Source organism: Mercurialis annua, linkage group LG4 (genome assembly GCF_937616625.2).
Source record: "Mercurialis annua linkage group LG4, ddMerAnnu1.2, whole genome shotgun sequence".
In the NCBI taxonomy this organism is placed as follows: domain Eukaryota; kingdom Viridiplantae; phylum Streptophyta; class Magnoliopsida; order Malpighiales; family Euphorbiaceae; genus Mercurialis; species Mercurialis annua.
In genome coordinates, this window is record NC_065573.1 from 25,718,804 (window position 1) to 25,733,533 (window position 14,730).

General features: G+C 29.4%; 2 protein-coding genes across 3 annotated transcripts; both read left to right on the forward strand.

The window, feature by feature from the left end:
* Positions 1-4,517: 4,517 nt before the first annotated feature.
* LOC126678492 (ubiquitin C-terminal hydrolase 12-like) lies at positions 4,518-6,346 on the forward strand. Its single transcript, XM_050373387.1, has 4 exons — positions 4,518-4,624; positions 4,708-4,865; positions 5,030-5,445; positions 5,624-6,346. The coding sequence occupies exons 1-4, from the start codon at positions 4,518-4,520 to the stop codon at positions 6,344-6,346; spliced, it is 1,404 nt and encodes a 467-aa protein (XP_050229344.1).
* Positions 6,347-8,413: 2,067 nt separating this feature from the next.
* Positions 8,414-10,990, forward strand: LOC126676409 (uncharacterized). 2 transcript variants are annotated; one of them, XM_050370598.2, is made up of 5 exons: positions 8,414-8,696; positions 8,879-8,995; positions 9,083-9,231; positions 9,403-9,878; positions 10,024-10,990. In XM_050370598.2, the coding sequence occupies exons 2-5, from the start codon at positions 8,889-8,891 to the stop codon at positions 10,774-10,776; spliced, it is 1,485 nt and encodes a 494-aa protein (XP_050226555.1). In that variant the 5' UTR covers positions 8,414-8,696; positions 8,879-8,888; the 3' UTR covers positions 10,777-10,990. The 2 variants fall into 2 exon arrangements, with proteins under 2 accessions (XP_050226555.1, XP_050226556.1); XM_050370599.2 differs by lacking the exon at positions 8,879-8,995 and having other exon boundaries at positions 8,416-8,696.
* The last annotated feature ends 3,740 nt before the right edge of the window (positions 10,991-14,730 follow it).

Consider the following 14,730-nt stretch of genomic DNA (forward strand, 5'->3'; position numbering starts at 1 on the left):
TATATATATATATTATAACCTCTTTAATTCTTTAAAATTGATAAGATAAAAACAATATATATAATAACAAAATTGTTTTATTTTTTAATTACAATTTATACATCGTATTATAATTTACTTTTAATATAAAATAAATCTATACTATATATAAAAGCACGGATGGGGGGGGACAGGCAAATTTACGTAATAATCCTTTTTAATTTATAACTAATTATTCACTTAAATATAGGTTTTATGGTAATTTATTAATTATAATAATAAAATATTAATATAAAGTACTCCTAATTTATTTAGAATCTTAACTAACTTAAACTACTCCTAATATTACTATGTGTGGTTGATTTGGAATACAATTATGGTTATCCTAATATTTTGATAATTTGAACCCAACTATATTTTAATACCGTAAGACAAGGTTAGATAAGACTAAATTTAACTATGTATTATTCTCACTATTCTACAATAAAATATTATTAGTTGTCAACTAATACATTTTAAATATCACATACTTAATAGTGTTTTGCTAAAACAAATTGATTTAATAATTAATGAATATAAATTAAGTGTTTTGAATAAATAACGATAACTTTAAATAATTTATATGTAAAAAAATTGTATAATGGAATTAGTTTAGTATTAAAAATAACAGTAATTTAACAGACTTTTTTTACACATCGCGATTTTTTTAAAATTATGAATATAAAATTTCTAGAAAATATAAAATTTGAAGGAATAATTTTATATGAAGGGATAACAAAAAAAATAGACACCATAATCAGAAGGATATATTAGTCTATTTGTTAAAATTTGGAGTGTCATTATAAATGAGTGGAGTGTAAAAATCTCCACCCATAAAATTATATACATACATACAAAGAACAAAGAACAAATCAATCACTAATAATAAGAAGTTCCACTTTTATAATTTCATAATAAATTTACTAGATGAATAGTCAAAAGAAATTCATAGGATATTTTCCATTAACTTGGAACAAATTTACATAAAAAAAACAACCTATAATTTGGAGAGAATGAATACTAAGTAAACCAATTTTTAAAACCATTTATTTTATATGTAATTGTTTACTGTACAAATAGTTATAAAACCAGTTATTTAATATGTAAAGAATTTATATATGTAAAGAATTTATTTTTCTATATAAGTCGATTCTATGATTGTCAAAATATTATAAAAAGTTATAGTAAACTATAAATAAATGTTATTAACATCGCATAATTTTAAAAATTAATAAACTAAAGTGTTATATTTATTTATAATAAAAATTCTGACTAATAATCACAAATAAAATATACTGCTATGATTACGATAACTTTTATTAATACGTATATGGACGAGTCACACTACGAGTCACGTGCGTGGCACGTAATGCGAAACTAGTAGTAATAGTAATAGGTATGTATTAATGGTAGTAATATATTTATTTATATTTATAAAATAAGATAACTTGAAAAACATTACATTGCAAATAATATAAAAATAGAAAAAGTTATATTTTAATAAAAAAATATGTCAAAATTATATATATTATCTTATTTATAAAAGTATAAATAGTAATATCATTAATTCATACTCCCTTATTACTATTTATATTATTTTATATTAAAAATAAATAACTACATGACATATTAATTATAATTAAAAATAAATAAAACATTTTTTTCCTATTATTTATATATTTTTATGTTATTGAATTTAAAGAATTAAACATATTGAAAAATATATGTGGTGCTAAAGTGTGTAACATTAAAAAATAAAAGGACCGATTAGTATGATATATCAAATTTTCAGAATATACTATTATTTTGCTTAACTAGCTGGTGACTAACGGGCAGGGCCGGCCTTAGGTTAAATGAGGCCTTAGGCAATGGATTTTAATAAAAATATTTATTTTCATTAAAATGTTTAATGCGCTCGTTTTTATTTTTGTTTTACAAAAATACGCTGTTTTTTTTAATGAAAATATGCTATGGTAGATCATTGGTAGATTTATGGTAAATTTTTAATACATTTTACAAAGCGTATTTTTGCAACAAAAAAAATTACAAAAACGTAATTTTTTTAAAAAGTACAAAGAAACATATATAATGTAATTTTTTTTATTAAATGGATAAATAGAAAGAGATTAAACTTTAAATAATTATAAAATATACAACTTTTAATTTTTTTGTTGGTATGAGTCAAAAACTACACACTTATTACTGAAGGGTCCGATAATTTTTAAAATAAATATTATAACACCTATCATTAAAACGCTTAAAATATATTTTTTAAAATTTTTATATATATATATATATATATATATATATATATATATATATATATATATATTTTTAAAGGACTCATATAAATATGAGGCCCTTTGAAGTATGGGTCCCTAGGCCTATGCCTTAGTGGCCTACGCCTAAGGCCGGGCCTGCTAACGGAAAACATGACGAAAGAGTGTTTTAATATAATATAACAAAAATAAAGGTCTAAATAGTGTAATATGTTGAAATTTAGGGAATTGATAGTAATTACCTTTTATTTTAATTACCTTTTATGTAGAAGCTAACCGGACGGAGGTTGTCTGATTAACTCTCCGATGCTAAAGTCAGTTTAGAGCTTTGAGCAGCGTTTTGAGTATATGAATATAATTGTGACTCTAGGCATACCTCATGCTGCTTTTATAGTAGCCGAATATACCTGATAGAGTCATAATAGGTAAGTGAATCCTACTTTGTAGGGATCGAGCTACGTTGTAGGGATTCATCCTGATTTGTCGTGATCTATCTTATTCAGACATGAGTCCTATTTAGGAACGTCTTTCTAAATAGTCTCGTCTTCCTAAGATAGAACTTATATTTCCATGTTGGAGTTTGTATCCAAATAGAAAGATACTTCTAGATATGGCGATCTACCCGAATCCCGGATTAACGCGCTTTGGGCGGATCCTATGGGATTCGGTCTTCATCGGTATATTGGCGAATCTCAAGGGATTCGGCGCCTTCTTCATATATTCAGGTCTTTGTGGGGAGTCCGGTATCACCCGAGAATGGATCTCCTGTGACTCGGCTCCACTATATTTATTGTAGGATTCGGTATCCATCAATTATCAATCTAACAAGATTAATTTAGAAGCTTAACTTGTAACTTAAAAAATAAAAACATGACTCGATTAGTTAAACGTGTTGAATTCAAATTGGCTAAATATATCTCAATTAATATGACTACAAATGTTTTTTATAAAACATACCAAAACTGATAGATGGGTGTCATTTCAAAGAGTTAATGTCATAAAAATTAACTAACATGTTTTGTCATTTTAATCACGCCGTTTAAAAATCGTCATTTTCATACACGAACTATTATTTTTTCAAAATCGATATACCATTTTCAAAATCTGGTGAAAATCATTGATATGTCACTACTTGGTTCTTTTTGACATGCCACTTTCTGATTGCTAACTCAACGATTCTCACCGGATTTTCACTCGGTGTATCGATTTGAAAGAAAATGGCAGTTGGTGTATGAAAATGAAGATTTTTAAACGGCAAGTTTAAAATAAAAAAACGTGTAAATTTGTTGAATTTTTATGACACTAACCCTATTTTAAATAATATCAGACTAAATTTTTATATCTTTTAACATACAAATAATTAAATAGCTGAAACTATTTGTTTCACATATTTTTAAAATATCAGAATATTAATTACAAATAAATAAAAATCTGAAATAGTAAACTCAAAAATCAGGCACCTACAGTGTAATTTTTCAAAATAGAATAGAAAAGACACCAAAAATGCCAAATCTAACGTTTCGAATTTCTTTATTTTGAAATGATCATTTATGTAAGTCAAATATGTTGAGACCAAAAGCCCAAAGTTGGATTACAGAGGTATTTTGGGTTCTGCCAAAAATAGTAAAAATAATAAAGACACTTTCGAAAATGTGGAATCTAACGTTTCAAATTCCCTTATTATAAATATTTAATTTCATATGCTAATATTTTCAGACTTGGAGCCATAAGTTGAAGGAGGAAGGAGAAATTCTTATGTAGACTCGGTCTACCACGTCATCCGTAGACTAACCTATCACATTATGACACATCATTAAAATGATGACAATCTTGTAAATTCGTTTTTTACTTATTTACACCTTTGAATAGTAATATTATAAGATTGCCATCATTTTAATGATGTGTCATAATGTGATAGGTTTGGTCTATGGATGACGTGGTAGACCGAGTCTATCTAAGAATTTCTCAGGAGGAAGTGAAGAAAGGTGTGTATGTAAATGCTCGTTTTCATTTCATCACTTGCTTTATTAAGAATTAGCCTCCAGTTATGGAAAGTAAAAAAATATTTGGAATTGTTCAAAGTTTGGTTTCATTTTTAGATTTTCCAAGAGGTTTTTTATCATGTAATTATTCAATAAAATTTGCTGTACTTGAATTTTATAATTTTTAACACATATTGCTATTCTGTTGGTGCATGATGCAAACAAAAGCTCAGGAAATATGGAGAATCCGGCCCCAACAAAATTCACATGGAAAATTGATAACTTTTCCAAATTGACTGAAAAGAAATTGTATTCAGACATTTTCATTGGCCAAGGATGTAAATGGTATAAATCATGGCCGTTCTCAATTTAGTTTTGATCTTCTCATATCAAGTGATCTATGTTCATCTGGCTGTACAAATTCGCAGGCGTTTGAATATTTTCCCGAAAGGAAACAATGTGGATCATTTGTCAATATACTTAGACGTTGCTGACTCAGTAAGTTTGCCAAATGGTTGGAGCAGAGATGCAGATTTTATCCTGTCAGTAATTAATCAATTCAAGAAAAAGTCCACAGTTACAAAAGGTTCATGAATTAGCATAATTGAAAGTATTGTACTTTATTTTTATTCTATATCCGAACTTGGAACTCAGATGCCTCATTATGAATACTTACACTGTAAACTCCATGATAATGAAAAGTTTAGAATTATTTGATAAGCATACTAATACTACTACTATCATTTTCAGATACACAACATGTATTCAATGCAAAAGAAAGCGACTGGGGTTTCACATCTTTCATTCCTCTTAGCGAAATAAACAGTCCTGCTGCAGGGTTTCTAGTGAATGATACTCTTAGAGTTGAAGTCGAGATTGAAGTCCGTAGTGTGGTGCATTATTCTGTGATTGAACCTGCAAAGGAAGTGAATCAAGATGAACCAAAACTGCCTAAACGAGCAGTTGAAACACCACCAGATCAAGTTCCTCTACCCCAGAAGAAAGTACATAAAGCAGCCGTAGAACCACCAACTGATATGGTAACGCTTAAACCACTGAATCAGACTGATGGAGCAGTTCAAACTGGAGCTTCCAGTAACGAGCAAGAAATTGTGAAGGAATCACTTCCACCTCCTACTATTGTCGATGAAAAGGATCCTCTTCAGGTAATTTTCTTACCCATTGTGTTAGGCATTAGTAGAGTTAAATGGTATCAACAGTGCGTGAGGATGGGCTAGTATTTATAAACATGTTGGGACTCTGCACTCATAGCCCATTGATTTCAGATGGATTATACCAGGTAGCATATAGACCTCATTTGTCAAATTCATCTATTGACGACAGGATCCTCCCTTTGAGCATGTATTATCGTCCCCAGATGTGCAGGAGACTTCTAAGAATCTTCTGAATGAAATTTCAAGTCGCACAAGGATTCAAGAATTGTTTCCTAGCAATGAAATGACAGTTTCAATCGAAGCAACGAGGCCCGACTTTGTGAGACAACAAAAGGAAGCACTGCTCGGGTTCTTCAGTATGTCATTAGAGGCTATACAACAAGCTAATGCCTTTGACAACATCGAGGGGATTATCCTTGCACTCATTCAGCAAGCTGACAGTTTACAAGAGAAAACAGTTCTTGAAGATCTAGCTTCATATTTGACCGAATTTCGAGAGAGCATTCCGAGTTCTACAATCAAAGCAGAAACTGTGGAAGCTTGCAGAATATCTCTTGCAGGGAAAACTGTAGATCTTAATGGCATATTGGATCAAAGACAAAAGGATATAACTACCTTGGAGGACACATTTTCAAGGCTTTCAGAAGAACAAGCAAAACTCCAAGCTGAAATTCAGTGCTTAGAAATACAAAAAGAATCTGCAAGAATTGAATTGCAGAAAGCCAACGAAGGAGCATCGAGAGACCTTGAAGAATGGAGAGACTTAGAAGGAGAAATCAAGCAGTCTAATCGGGAACGGCTCCAAGCCATAGAGAAATTGGCATTAGCTAACGTTCGTTGGAAACACTTCAAAGAAGATCTTGCAGAGACCATGAAGAATGTAGAGGCTTAGACGGGGAAATCAAGCAGTTTAAAGTTTCGTGTTTCTTTACTTTATATATATAATGGAGAAGTGCAGAGTCCTTGAGCTTGTTCACATTTTGATTTTAAATTTCTTGAATTTATTGGCCAAACACATATTTGGGTCCCTGCACTATCACTCTTTTCCAACTTAAGTCCCTGAACTATAAAACGTTTAAAATAAGTTCCTGCACTATCAAAAATATCTATTTTAAGTCCCTATTATTGCGCAAGTTAACGGAATGTGGATGACGTAAACAATTACATATCAAAAATGCAATTTTGATATCTGCACTATCATTTTGTTCCAAATTGAGTTCTTGCACTATTAGAAACATCAATTTTAAGTCTTTCTATCACATAATTTAAATAATATTAATAATATTTTTATTTTCTTTTCTTTTCTAATGCTATTAAATTTTTTTAGCATTTCCAAAACTAGAATCATCTCCGACTATTAATAAAAAATTTGCAATTTAATTTAAAATTGTAATTATTTAAAATTTATTAATTTAATTAAAAAAAATAATTTTTTATTTATACAATTAATTTTTTATTTTTATAAAAAAATTAAATATATTAAAAAACTGTTCATCTACCTCGCAATCTTTAAAATATCATATTTTTAAAAATATTTATTTTTATTTAACTAAATTAATTTTTTTTGAATTAATTAATTTTGAGTAATTAAAAATTTAAGTTAGATTTATAGTGCAAAGACTCAAATGGTAAAAAAATTATAGTGTAAGGATTTAAAATTTTAATTTCATAAATTTTAACTACAACCTATCTCAGAGTCAAGCGTTTCTATCTCACTCTCTAACAGAATGGGACGGAGGGACTTAAATCGGAGACTTTTGATAGTGCAGGGACTTATTTTAAACGTTTTATAGTTCATGGATTTAAATTGGAAAAAAATGATAATACAGGGATCCAAATATGTGTTTGGCCGAATTTATTTATCCATATTAAAATTTTATATCTCAAATATTCCCCATCAAGAAATTGAAGTATGTACTGAGATAATATTTTTTTATTTGTTTCCATACTTCATATCTTTATTAGTCTATACATGTTTATTTTTATCGAAATTAAGTCTCTAAATTATTTTATTCTGGTTTAAATTGGCAGCATTAATTTTCTTTGTGATGGAGGGATCTAGTAATTAAAAGCATAAAACTCAAAGTTTACAAAATAAGTGCACTGCAGTGACCGAATGCAAGAATAGGACAAGTGTAGGGATACAAACTAAAGAATAGCACAAGTGCAGGAACCCAATTTTGGGTTATGCCTATAAAAATCAATGGATTGAGATTTTCTCAAGTTCATTTTGAACTTGAAAGGATCATGTTCGCGATTTATACCGCCTTTTTTTTCATCAAAGGTGGAAATCGACTCTTTAGAGTCTCATGTTAGTTGTTAGTTATCGAGGCGTGGTTCGAACCCACAACCTCTCGATGCACTTAAAGACGCTTTAACCATTTAGGCTAGGCCCACATCGGCCGATTTACACCGTTCATTACCAAATGAATGGTGTATCAAAAAAGCAAAATTTTAATCAAATTAATCTACACCATTTATTTTAAAGGTTTAATCACCAAAAAGCCCCCCACCTTTTAGCCTCTTTTCAAATACACCCCGACGTTACAATTTTATCAGTTGCACCCTAATTCGCACTTTTGGTTTTCAATTTCACCCTCAAGTACTAAATTGATCTCGTTTTCATTTGCAAAAAGTTAAAATAAATCATCCATTTTTAACTTTTTATGTGGACTAGAATTCAAACGAGTACTTTCTAAGGGTTTTTATGAATTTTTGCCGAGTGAAAAAAGTTCAATTTGATTTTGAGGTGGAATTGAAACCCAAAAGTGCGAATTAGGGCGCAACTGACAAAATAGCAACGTCAGGGTGCAACTGAAAAAGGACTAAAAGGTGAGGATTTTTTTGGTGATTAAGCCTATTTTAAAATGACGGTGTAGATCGTGAACATTATTCCCTCAAGTTCATTTGAACTTAAAGAAATCTCAATCCGAAATCAAATGTGTTTAGATTTGGAACCCTAAAATTCCCATAAACTTCAATATGAATTATAAATCATGTAAATTGGCGGAAAAACTTCTAAAACATTATAATTAGTCCAATTTCTATACATAGAGCATCTCCAAAAATAGGACAAGTGCAGGGATCCAATGCAATAAATAGGAGAAGCGCAGTAACCCAATTCAGCATTATGCCTATATAAATCAAATGTGTTTAGACTTGGAGCCCTAAGTTCAAAATAGAATAGTAATGTGTTGAAGAAGAAAGTGAAGTAAGAAGGGAATTTCCTTCGATCATTGCAGGTGTGTGTATCTAAATGTTTTTTTTCATGAAATTGTTCTTTATGCAAAGTGATAATTATTTGGAATTTGTTCAAAGTTTGAAGTATGTATTTGATTTCACCATGTAATTATTCAATAAATTTGCTGTACTTGTAAGTTGTGTAGGATAATTTTTAACACATATTGCTATTTTGATGCAAAAGCTCTGAGAAAATGAAGTATCTCAACTCAACTAAATTCACATGGAAAATTGAAAACTTTTCCAAATTAACTTCAGAGGGTCTGTATTCTGACATTTTCATTGCCGACAGATGTAAATGGTATAACTCATGGTTGTCTCATTTTAATTTTGATATATGTGCTTCTTTTGCAAAAGTCTATTTTCATCTGCTCATATAAATTTGCAGGCGTTTGCATATTTTCCCAAAAGAAAACTCTGTGAATTGTTTGTTAGACGTTGCTGACTCAATTAGTTTGCCAAATGGCTGGAGCAGAAGTGCATCTTTTAGTATGTCACTAATTAATCAATACACGAAGAAGTCTGCATTTACACGAGGTACATGTAGTATAATTGAAAGTTCTTGTACTCTATTTTTTCTTCTATATCCCAACTTGGAACTCAGATGACTCGTTATGAATACTTGCATTTTGAACTCCATGATTGTTAAAAGTTTAGAATCACTGGCAACTTCTAGCAAATCATGCGCATAACTAGTATCATTTTCAGATACACAATATGTGTTCGTTGAGAAACAAAGCGAATGGGGTTTCCTATTTGTCATTCCTGTAAGCACAAGAAAGAGGCCTGTAGGGTATATAGTGAACGATACTCTTAAAGTTGAAGTTGAGATTGAAGTCCATAGTGCTGTTCATTATTCTGTGATTGAACCTGCAAAGGAAGTCAATAAAGATGAACCGAAACTGCCCAAGCGAGCATTTGCAACACTAGATCTTGATCCTCTGAGTTGTCATATCAAAAAATATCAGAAGTGCATTTTAAAGGAGAAAGATCTACTCCAGAAGGAAGTACTCGAAACTAAAGTGACGGTTGAACCGTCAACTGCTATAGTAACTCCTTTAACTGCTAAACCACCGAGTCAGACTGAAGGAGCAGTTCAAACCGGAGCTACCACTAATGAACAAGAAATTACGAAGGAATTATTTCCGCTTCCTGCTATTGTCAATGAACAGGATCTTCCTCAGGTAATTTTCTTACCCATTTTATTACGCATATTTGATTTTACATTAATATATCAGATAACATATCAACCTTATATCGAGAATCTGGGATAATTAAGATTGTGTGAACTCTTACAGCTCATTTGTTCAATTAATCTATTGATGACAGGATCCTCCCTCCGAGCCTGTATTATCCTCCCCAGATGTGCAGAAACTTTCTAAGAATCTTCTGACTGAAATTTTAAATCGGACGAGGACTCGGAAATCCTTTCCCAGCAATGAAATTCCAGTTCCAAGTGAAGCAACTAGGCCTGACTTTGTACGTCAACAAAAGGAAGTGCTGGACGGGTTTCTCAATATGTCATTAGAGGCTATACGACAAGCTGATGCCTTTGGAAATATCGAGAAGATTATCCTTGCCCTCGTTCAGCATTCTAACAGTTTACAGGAGAAAACAATTCTTGAAGATCTAGCTTCTCGTTTGGCAGAATTTCAAGAGAGCGTCCCAAAATCTACTATCATTGCAGAAGCTGTGCAAGCTCGCAAAATATCTCTTGCAGGGAAAACTGTTGATCTGAACGCAAGATTGGATCAAAGACAAAAGGAACTAAGTGCCTTGGAGGAAAAATGCTCAAGGCTCTCGGAAGAAGAAGCGAAACTCCATGCTGAAATTCAGCGCTTAACGACACAAAAGGAGGAGCTTCTTTCCCAGAAGCAATCTGCTGCAATTGAACTGCAGAAAGCCAATGAAGGAGCATCGAGAGAACTCGAAGAATGGAGAGGTTTAGAAGGGGAATTCAAGCAGTCCAATGCCGAAAGGCTCGGAGCCAAAGAGAAATTGGCATTAGCTAACGTGCGTTGGAAACACTACAGAGAGGATTTTGCAGAGACCATGAAGACCATAAAGAATGAAGAGGCTTAGACGGGTAAATCAAGCAGTTCAGTGTTGAATGGCTCAGACACAAAAACAAACTAGCTTTAGCTAATATGCGTGGGAAACTGTACAGTAAGGATCTTGTTTTCGAAAAGCTTAATATTTTATAGACTTATTTGAATGATGTGGTTTATTAGCTTTCAAGCTGAACTTATGTAAAAACATTATCATGCTAAGGCGAGTCCCTGCACTTTTCTGTTTTTGCACATAAGGTCCCTGCACTAAAATATCCATCATTGAATCCCTGCACTTTAACTTCCATCATCCCGTGGTCCCTCTGTTAAGGCGAGTGTTGACGCCGTTAACGCACTTTCAATTTTCTTAATTTTAGATCCCTGCACTTTTAATTTTTTAATGTTACGTCCCTGCACTTTTAAATGTTGAGATTATGTATAAATATGCATTAATTTTTAGTTTAATAAAACTAAATTTAAGTATAAAATATTAAAACTAATATTTTTTAAAGGGTATGAAGTTAAACATATTCAAATAATAATAATGTCAAAAATTATATCTTACTGAATGTTTAATGTATTATTATTCATCTATAAATAAAAGATATTTATTTATTTATTTTATTACGTTGAAAATAAAAGTGAATTTAATTTTTATTTTGACAAATAAACAATAACTTAGAGAAATAAAACGAATTTTAATATTTTTTATTAAATAATTAAAATAATATTCTATACCGATAAATTTTATTTTTTAAATAATATGATAACATCGCACTTAGAGGTGTAAACGGACTTTGATCTTGATATACGTCAATTTCAAAGTTGAGTATGTTATATAAGCTTACAAGTTTGAGCTGTCTACTTCCATTTTTAAAGGAGACATATAAAGCAGAAGTCTGAATGAATTTCTAATTTTTTAATAATTTTTTATGTTACCTTTATTTTTTTAAAAACTAATTTTAAATATTTCTTGAGTAAGGGCCTCATTCACGAAATATACTATAATACTTAAATCATATTTATTTTATAAAATGATCGTTAATATAATTTTATTAAATCTTTAAAATATAAATTACTTAGCTTTAAATAAAAAATAAAATTAATTAATTTTTTAATTATATTAAAAAATAAAAGTGAACTAGATTTATTATTTTTAAAAGTGAATATTAACTAACATAAATAAAAGTAATTTTAATATTTTTTATTAAATTATTAAAATGATATTTTATACTAATGATTTTTTTAAATAATATATAACAACATCGCACTTACAGAAGTATTCTAAAAAAAAAGTAAACAGACGTCGATCCTCATCTATGTCAATTTCGAATTTGAGTGTGTTATATAAACTAACAAGACAAAGCTGACTGCTTCCATTTCTAATAAAAAAATAAAAAAAATAATAATATTTTTATTAATTTAAAAAATATTTTTATTGTTAATTTAAACATTATAAAAAGTTAATTAAATTGCATTAGCATCTTATATTATTATTTAAAAATTATATATTTTTTAAAATATATATATTAAAATAATTTTTTATATGAAAACAATTATAAGGACTTTATTTATATAAAATTAAAGTGTAGGGACCTTATTTGTATAAATTAAAAGTGTAGGGACCTTATTTGTATATATCAAACTACAAAACTGAATACTAGTCTCATTAACGGCGCGTGTACTGCACACGCTAACAGAATCTTAACAGAGGGACCTTGGGATGATGGAAGTTAAAGTGCAGGGATTTAATAATGGGGTACTTTAGTGCAGGGACCTTATGTGCAAAAACAGAAAAGTGCAGGGACACGCAGATGTATTAAGCCAAAACATTATCATGCTAATTCACTTTTCCTTTAGCATTATATAATAGGAGCAAATTTAGAATTTGTTTTCGCCCACTTAAACTTTTCTCACTATTTTAGTGTTTGAATTTTCTTTTTTAAAAGGCTTAATTACTTAAAAAAAAACCACCTTGTAATATTTTTTCGTTTATACCATGACCTAGGAAAAAGTTCATTTGTACTCTTTTTTTAATTTTTGTTTTCAACTCTACCCTAAATTACTAAATTGAACTTTTTATATCTAGAAAAAGCTTAAAATAATCCTTCCTTTTTTAACTTATTTGTATTTTTTCAAATAGAAAAAAGATGATATAACCCTTCTATTTAATTATTTTTAATATTTTCATCCTTTAATTAATTAAATTGTCAAAAAATAAAATTTTAGGGTACAGTTGAAAACGAAAAATCAAAAAAAAGGTACAAATGAACTTTTTCCTAGATCAGGGTATAAACGAAAAATTGTTTCAAGGTGGGTTTTTTTTAAGTAATTAGGCCTTTTTAAAATTAGTTACCTTTTAAAAGTCTATATCTGAGTGTTACTGTATATTTTTTAATTGTCAAACTACCGATAAGTTTAAAATAAATCTTAATATATTTTTGTAATTTGTCATTTTGATTTCATATTGATAATTTTTTACATTTTTTTTTTGACAATCGAATAATCTTCCATTAATAATAAAGAGCAGTTACAGGTGTAAGAATTCAGAAAGGGTATAACCGTTTCTAATGACCTGACATGGAACAAGATATAAACCTTGATTCGCAGATCGCCTTATAAAATAAAATCAAAATTACATAACTGCTCTAACACATAAGATCCAATCCTTTTCTGTCTAAGAGAACACTCACAAACTCTTCATTAAAAAACAACAAATCTTTCATATAGAAAAAACAGGAAAACTTTCAAAAAGAAAGACAATCGCTGTAAAATAGTTATCAAAAAAAAAACTAATATAACCTATAACGATTTCATCTTCAATCTTGAAAGGTCTTAATCCATCTCTGATTTTTTATTTATTGAAATTGATGCGCCTCGTTGATAGATTTACCAACCAAAATGAAAAAGATGAAAAAGAGTCGGTCATTTATTTTATTCTAAAGTAATAAAAAAATGACTACCGTCAACGGCAAAAATAAACCATTGACGGCAGCCGAAGCGAAAACAAGAGGAGAAACGCTTGACGGCTAGGGTTTTCTATTTGAGAGAGAGTCTTAGATCATCATGTCATTTGTGGACAGAATTAATAATATTGTAACACAATATTAGGATAGCTGTAATAATATAATTTAGCTAATTGATTTTTTTTACTATTTTAATAATTTGTTATAGTATAATTAGCTCTATTTTTTTTTTACTGATTGATGTAGTGGACAAAATTGATGTAAGAATTCCTTCATTTACACATTATTATTTTTCTTTATTAATGTTAGCGCTATTAATTTTTGACGCAACCTATTTACACATGTTACGAAATTAAACGGATTCAGGTTGAGTTAATACGGTTTTAGTTTATAAATTGGAAAATTTATATATTTACCTTAAATAAAATAATATTTATAAATCCTATCTTAACACGGAAAATTTTAAAAAAATACGTTACAGTTTTACCATTTTTATGTTTTGAATTTGTCTAATATTCTTGTTTTGCTTATTTATATTTTACTATAAATTATCACTTTATTACTCCTTTGTTGCCTTTTAATTATTTTTTTAATATTTTTGTTTCAAATAGCTGTCTTGCAATATTTTTTTTGTTGACAATCAAATAATTTTCCATGAATATCAAGCAGTTACAAGTGTAAGAATTTAAAAAGGATATAACTGCTTCTAATGACTTGACATGGAATAAGATGTAAATTCTTGATACGCAGATCGCCTTACAAAATAAAAATAAAAATTACATAACTGTTCTATCACGATAAGATTTCATAAAAAAAATGGCCAAACCCATCCTCAGGTCCCTCTATTCTTCACTTTTTTTCATCAGGTCCCTATACTTCAATTTGACGTTTACAGATCCTTTGAATTTCAATTTCTTTGTTATTACACCCTTTTATGGATGGAATTTGGAGAGTGTACCTCACTCTCCGTTATTGAGACTGTGGAGAAAATATATAACATTTTTAACTTTCAAATGAAGTAA